The sequence below is a fragment of the Benincasa hispida genome, chromosome 6 (genome assembly GCF_009727055.1).
Source record: "Benincasa hispida cultivar B227 chromosome 6, ASM972705v1, whole genome shotgun sequence".
Classification (NCBI taxonomy): domain Eukaryota; kingdom Viridiplantae; phylum Streptophyta; class Magnoliopsida; order Cucurbitales; family Cucurbitaceae; genus Benincasa; species Benincasa hispida.
Genome location: NC_052354.1, coordinates 18,622,674 through 18,630,308, shown reverse-complemented (window position 1 = coordinate 18,630,308; position 7,635 = coordinate 18,622,674). Strand labels below are relative to the sequence as shown.

The window sequence follows — 7,635 nt, the reverse complement described above, 5'->3', positions numbered from 1 at the left end:
TATTTGCAACTATTCCAAAAAATGTTTGTTTGTATCACAAATGGTATCTCATATCACATAGTGTAATAGAGTGGTCCAAGTAGACTATTTTTTTTTAAAAATAATTATTATGACAGGTTGAGATAAATGAAAAGTCAAATTTCGATATTTAATTATAACAAAGTAAAATATAGAACTCACAGATAGTTCTAAATAGTAGAACTATGACGTGAAATAATTAAAAAGAACTAATTCGAAGCTATCTACTACGAGCACACCTAATGGCCCACAAACAATGTTCTATTATTTCAAGTACCACAAATTAGATTCGTAGGTATTAATCTCTAGGTTCAACAACAACTATAAATATCGAACTCCTTAACAATATTGAAAAGCATACCAGTCTTACAAAGTATATATCTATTCAAAAGGGTAATAGCAATGAGTGTTAAGGATGTTTCCAGCTTTGATCCAGTGCCAATTAAGGATATTGATAGCGAAGAGATTCAAGGATTTGGACGGTTTGCAGCAAGAGAAAGCGGTTTGGAGTTCATAAAAGTGCTGAACGGTTTGGAACAAGGACGACGATTGGGTCAAATACTTTTCACTCTTGTGTTGGCAGCTAAAAACTCCGATGGAATTATTTGGACTTATATAGCTAAGGTGTTTTATAATCAACGAGCCGCATTACAACTCGTAGAGTTCAAGCCTGTACTTCCCGAAAAATAAGCACTGCAATGGGTCCCTACTTAACAATATGCCTTATATATTGTAGTATTGTCATCCATCTATAAATTGACATGCATATATACAAAATAAAATAAAAATACTTATGATCTATTTCTCATCTTTATCCATCTTTATCTACCTATATAGGGTAGGGGTGTTCATTGAAACGGCTAAAACTGAATCGAATGCTAAACTAAATCGAAACCGAATTAATGTGGTTCGGTTCAGTTTGAGAAATACCCTATATTATAGGTTGTTTCTCTCTCCTTCATTCTCTCAAATTAATCGAGATTCTCTCCAATTAATTTTATGAAAGTAACAATTTGGTCCTTAAACTTTAGTTTGTAACGATTTAGTACTTGGACTTTCAGTTTTATAACAATTTAGTCTCTGAACTTTAGTATGTAATGATTTAGTCTTTGTACTTTCAAATTGTAACAATTTACTCCCTAACATAAAAAATATAATCATAATTAGATGTCAATTTTTTTAAAAAAAATTTGTGATGTCTATGCATTTTGTAAAAAATATTGAGTCTCTAATTAGTTTATCGGCTTAACTATGTAAGAAATCCTATTAAATTTCAATACTAATTTTTATAATAGGGACTAAATCGTTGCACACTTTAAAGTACAGATACTAAATTGTTACATAGTAAAGTCTAGGGACTAAATTATTATAAAATTTAAAATACATGGATTAAATCGTTACAACTTAAAATTTAAAGACTAATTTGTTACTTTTATGAAAATTGAAAGACTAAAAGTGATTTAAAATTTTTATTTATTAATAGTAGCGTTCTCTCAATTTTTCAGTGTTTAATTTCATCCTTCGAAATTTTATACTATATCTACTTACATAACCAAATTACATCACATAATTTTCCATAAGTTCAACTATTTCATTTTAAATGATACCAGATTGGTTCTTTTTAAGAATACTAAACCTATTTCTCTTAATACTTAAAAATTTATCTAGAGTATTTAAAATGAATCTAGAGATAGGAAAAATGTCCATATTTGCAATTATTTTAAAATATTTCTATATTCTTATTTATTAGCCCTAAGATTGCTACATATTATAATAACCCTTCTTTCTCTTTTGCCATGAAAGGTCCAATTTGTTAGAATGTAGTTATGTTACTTGTAACGACCCAACCCTCTAGGACTTAGGCCGTTACTAAAATAAATGCGTGCATAGAATTTAAAACGACGCTCAGTTATATTGAAATAAATGTTAATTAAACAAGAGAAGTTCAAAAGACATTTATTAAATGCAATTGTTAGAACAATAATAGGGTACCCAAAATTCGTAAAGACTAATAAAAGTATATAAAAGAAATAATCCTTAGTAATAAATTTCAAATAGTAAAACTAAATATTATGGAAAAAATAGACTCTAAATTTCATGATGCGGAAGCAAGAAAAACTAGTCCCAGTGACACGATCACGAATTCCGCTGCGTCATCGCCACTACATCTTTACCTTTACCTGAAACGTCAACATAAGAAAGAATGAGTATGAAATACTCAGTAAGTAACCCCACCACAGGAGTCAGGCTGGACATCTATGTCCTCTAGATACCCACCTATGACACATAAACACATAAAACAGGTAAGAGACTGAGTCCTATCCTACTGTAGTTTATGTCCACAAAACTGGTGAATCCCGAAGGAAACACAAAATGGTAAATCCCGAAGGAAACACAAAACTGGTGAATCCCGAAGGAAACACAAAACTAGTAAGTATCTAACTAAATCAATGAGGATATTCACACAGTCTCATCGTTCAAAAACTCAACACCATACGAATCTATGACATACAGGCAATCTTTGATACCATGGCTCTACCACATACACATAATTCTCAACAACCTATTCTACAACATTCATGTATACCTTAACATCATAATTCCACAACATACAAGTATGCCTTAACATCAGCAAATCAGATATCAACATATGAAAACACATACCTTCACATACTAACGATCAAGTGCCTAGGTGTATCTTTTATAAAACAGAAATCGTGCCAGAACATACTTGATTCAGGTCATACTAGCAGTCAACATGCTAATATTTACCATAACATACACTTAACACGCTAGCATACAAATAAAACCTGGCCCGTGGGTTTCCAGTGGTAAGATTACTTACCTTAATCGAAAATCCACAGATAAACTCAGACAACCAAACGATGACTGCGGTTTGAAGAAACGACCCTAACATATGAATACAACCATTAAGTTTCAGTCCAAAAATAATTGCGACATCTCAGAGTCAAAACCACAATACCCAAAAGCTTACCCAAGGAACTCGATTAACAACCACTCCAAATCTCCTTCCAACATATTTTAACTCCCAATGGACGACAACTCAGAACCTTAGAGATACAAGAGTTAAGTCAAACTTAATTCAGTGATCAAAGTGTGCCCACAAACCAACAATAAGGACTATATCTCTTACCAAAACTCTTGTCGAACGATCTCGAACCCGCTGGACAACCCCTCCAACTATTTCCTCGATTCAAATATAAGGCCAAAAATAAATCGAATAAGTTAACCTTCATTCTAAACCTAATGGGGGCCCAAACTTCCACCCAAAACTTCATAAAAGGCTTACCTAAAACTGCCAGATTCGGCGAACCCAAAGATGACGGCAGTGGCGGACGGCGAACAGAGGGCTAGGAGGCACTGCAGCTGGAGACTGGAGCGGCAGTGGGCGGCAGACGTCAGATTCGGTGGCTGGGCTTCGGACTTGGGTGAAATCATACGGTGGGCAGGTCAAAGTGGGAGCGGCGGCGGCGCACATAGACCGGTGACTCGTGCGGCGAAGGGAAGGGAGTGAGGGAGGCGCGATTGGTGCGAGACGACTGTGCAGATGGCAAAGGAAGGCGTGGCTTTTGGAGAGCTGGCGACTAAGTGGCGTGTCTGACCGGCGGGATCTGGTCTGCAGGAACCCACGAACGGCGGCGATTGGATTGGCTGAGGAGGGAGGGCAGTGAGGCGGCGTTGGAAGTAGAAAAACGAGGGGGGCTCGCAGTAAGGGAGAAGGCGTGTGGGCCCTTTTTATTTTAAAAAAATTTACTAATAATTAATAAATAAATAATAATAATAAAAGGAAAATAGTATAACTGCAATTAAATCCTTTCGCTTAATCCCTTTTATACCCATTTTTTTCTTTTTCCTTTTCCCAAAGAAATAAATTCTTGCCATAATTTTCAATGAGTTTAAAATTGAGATAATATTGAATAATTTCCATCGGTCAACACCTTAAATCCTCGCATTTAACTTTAAATTTCAAAATGTCCAATACTAACTGCCCTCAACATAAGATAGGACAATCATAACCTAGAAAAGAAAATTACATTATTGGCCAATAAACCTAAATAAAAGGTGAACGGAGATGTTACACATAATCTTGCTCCACCCTTCAAAAAAGCTTTCAAGTCCTACTGAAAGTTATCATCCTTGAAAAACAGTTCCGGGTATTTTTGGGCCCTTCACTTCATCCTCATTGGCTTCCAATGTGGCCTCAATGAACTGGTGGTCTGGCCACAAGATTTCACCAAAAGCAATTTCCCGACGGCGCAATGTCTTTACTTCTCTTGGCAAAGCGCTTCTTCGGTAGCTGCAATTATCATTTCAATCGTAAAGGGCTCATAATCAACTAACGTAGAACGGGTCTGTCACATACTTCCTTAGCATCGAAACATGGAAGATATCTATGAAACTAAAGATAACGCTGAGGGCAAGGCCCAAACGGTAAGCTACAGGGCCAACTCGTTCCAGGACCTCGAAAGGTCCAATGAATCTTGGACTCAACTTTCCTTTCCTGCCAAACCTCAGAATACCTTTCATGGGCGCCACCTTTAAGAAAACTTTCATCCCAGTCTCAAATTCCAGGTCCTTACGTCTTACATCGACATAGCTTTTCTATCTGCTCTGGGTTGTCTGCATACGAGCCCTGATCTTCTATATTGCCTCATTCGTGGTTTGCAACAATTCAGGTCCTAACAATCTCTTCTCTCCTACCTCATCCCAACACACAGGGGACCTATAACTCTTCCCATATAGGGCCTCAAAGAGTGACATCCCAATAATGGACTGGTAGCTATTATTGTACGCAAACTCCATTAAGTGCAAGTGAGCATCCTAGCTTCTTGAAAACTCTATGGCACAGGCACGCAACATGTTTGATTCAATCTCTCTTTCTGCCTATTAGTCTGAGGATGGAACGTTGTATTGAAGTTTAACCAGGTCCCCAAAGCCGCCTGGAGACTCTTCCAAAAGTTAAACGTGAAACGAGGGTCTCTGTCTGACACAATGGACATAGGCACTCCGTGCAATCTTACCACTTCCTTCATGTATATCTGTGTCCACTTATCCACTGAAAAGGTGGACTTTTCAGGTATGAAATGTGCAAGCTTCGTAAGTCTGTCTATAACCACCCATATCACTAGGAAACCTTTAACTATCCTAGGCAACCCCACGATGAAGTCCATAGACACATGCTCCCACTTCCATTCTGGTACATTCAATGGTTGTAACAAGCCTGCTGGCCTCTACCTCAGGGCTTTCACCTGTTGGCACACCAAACACTTACTGACGAACTCCGCAACCTCTCTTTTCATATCATTCCACCAATAGTAACGCTTCAGATCCTGATACATCTTGGTGCTGTCAGGGTGGATCGAGAATAGGGAACTTTGAGCCTCTGACAACAACTCATCCTTAATGTCACTAACCTCCGGCACGTATAGACGCCCTTGATAAAGGAGGCCACTTTCTGCTGACACTGAGAATTCGCTATCCTGGCCTAACTCCACTCTACGAACTCTCTCCTCCAGATAAGGGTTGTCTCCCTGTGCATCAATAATCTTCTGCCTTAGGCTTGGTTGCACCGACAACTATGCTAACTGTGTCGTGACCTTCCTCACGACTACTGCAATCTCTGCCCTCTCCAGTTCCCTACATAAGTTAGTCTGTCTGGTAATGAGAGCTGCGGAATGGGCCACCTTTCTACTTAAAGCATCAGCCATTACGTTTTCTTTCCTCGAGTGGTACAAAATTTCACAGTCATAATCCTTTACTAGCTCCAACCACCTTCTTTGCCTCATGTTTAATTCCTTCTGAGTGAAAAATTACTTCAAACTCTTGTGATCGGTGAAGATCTATATCTTTTCTCCATACAAGTAATGTCTCCAGATCTTGAGAGCAAAAACCATCGTTGCTAACTCCAAGTCATGCGTGGGATAATTCTGTTCGTGCTTCTTCAGCTGACATGAAGCGTAAGCAACTACTCTACCCTGCTGTATCAATACACATCCCAACCCCTTCTTGGATGCATCACTGAAAATGATGGAACCACCTGATCCGTCCGGTACTTTAAGAACTGGGGCTGAAACCAGCCTCTGCTTGAGGTCCTGGAAACTGTTTTCATAAGCCTCATTCCAAACAAATGTTGCTCCCTTCCAGGTCAACTGAGTTAATGGGGCGGCTATACGAGAGAAGTCCATCACAAACTGTCTATAGTAGCCTACTAACCCCAGGAAATTACGCACCTCACTAACCGTGGTTGGACAAGCCCAACCCGTAACTGCCTCCACCTTTACAGGATCCACAAAGACACCTTCCTTGGATACCACATGCCCTAGAAAGGACACTTGCTTCAACTAAAATTCACATTTAGAAAACTTAGCATATAGCTTATTGGCCCTCAACGTCTCTAAAACTTTCCGCAAATGCTCCTCATGCTCGGCCTTTATCTTGGAATAAATCAAAATATCATCAATAAAAACAATCACAAAGGTGTCGAGGAATTCCTTGAACACCCTATTCATCAGATCCATGAACACTGCTGGTGCATTCGTTAGACCGAATGACATCACTATGAACTCATAATGTCCATACCTCAAACGGAAAGCTGTCTTGGGTATGTCTACTGTCCTTTATCCTCAGCTGGTGGTACCCTGACCGAAGGTCAATCTTAGAGAATACCATAGCTCCCTATAACTGGTCAAACAAGTCATCAATCCTGGGAAGGGGATATTTGTTCTTGACGGTCACCTTTTTCAACTCTCTGTAATCAATGCACAGACGTAACGATCCATCCTTCTTTTTCACAAACAAAACAGGTGCACCCCATGATGACACGCTAGGGCGAATGAAACCCTTGTCCAACAACTCCTGCAATTGGACCTTCAATTCTCAACTCTGCCGGGGCCATCCTGTACGGAGCTCTCGAAATAGGGGTTGTGTCTGACTCCAATTCAATGGAAACATCTATCTCCCGTTGCGGGGGAAGTCCGGGAAGATCTTCTGGAAACACATCTGGAAAATCCCTCACTACTGGCTCTGAAGTCAAGGTAACTTCATTCTCCCTGGTGTCCATCACACTGGCCATAAAACCCTAAGCTCCTTGGTCGAATAGCCTACTAGCCTTCAATGCGGATATCACTTTGGGTAGGACTACGGTTCCAATCCCTTTAAACTTAAAACTGGCTCTTGTAGGAGGGTTAAAGATGACCTCCTTACGAGAGCAATCTATGCTGGCATGGTTAGCAACTAACCACTCCATGCCTAATATAACATCAAAATCTCGCATATCTAAAATTATCAGGGTTACATCTAATGCGCGATTGGCTACCTCTACCTGACATGCTTTTATCTTTTTTGTAGCTAACATGATCTCTCCCGATGAAGTGGAAATAGACAATGCAAATGGCAACGGTTCTGAGTCTAACATGGCATGTCTCACAAATACAGCAGATATAAACGAGTGCGAAGAGCCAGAGTCAAACAAAACAAAAGCATGGTGTCCCAAAATGGGAAGTGTACCTGTCATCACGGTGTCTGACTTCTCGGCTTCACGTCGAGTGGTAGAAAATACCTTTCCCTACTGTTATTGGAGGTTCGGGCCTCCCTGGA

General features: G+C 39.4%; 1 protein-coding gene across 1 annotated transcript; it reads right to left on the bottom strand.

Moving 5' to 3' along the window:
• Window positions 1–2,478: 2,478 nt before the first annotated feature.
• On the bottom strand, window positions 2,479–5,825 carry LOC120079144. Its single transcript, XM_039033320.1, has 10 exons — window positions 5,637–5,825; window positions 5,275–5,570; window positions 4,963–5,142; window positions 4,690–4,819; window positions 4,403–4,575; window positions 4,186–4,336; window positions 3,014–3,064; window positions 2,864–2,928; window positions 2,606–2,639; window positions 2,479–2,553 (listed from the first exon to the last, which is right to left on the bottom strand). The coding sequence occupies exons 1-10, from the start codon at window positions 5,823–5,825 to the stop codon at window positions 2,479–2,481; spliced, it is 1,344 nt and encodes a 447-aa protein (XP_038889248.1).
• Window positions 5,826–7,635: the final 1,810 nt, after the last annotated feature.

Bases quoted from the DNA above. Each gene is read 5' to 3' on its own strand.
- LOC120079144 (XM_039033320.1), bottom strand. From the start codon at position 5,825: ATGAGGCAAAGAAGGTGGTTGGAGCTAGTAAAGGATTATGACTGTGAA. The intron at 4,576-4,689 runs GCAATATAGAAG...GTTTTCTTAAAG, and splicing joins TGTTGCAAACCACGAATGAG to GTGGCGCCCATGAAAGGTAT. The intron at 3,065-4,185 runs GTTTTTCAAGGA...GTCCATTGGGAG, and splicing joins GCCCAAAAATACCCGGAACT to TTAAAATATGTTGGAAGGAG.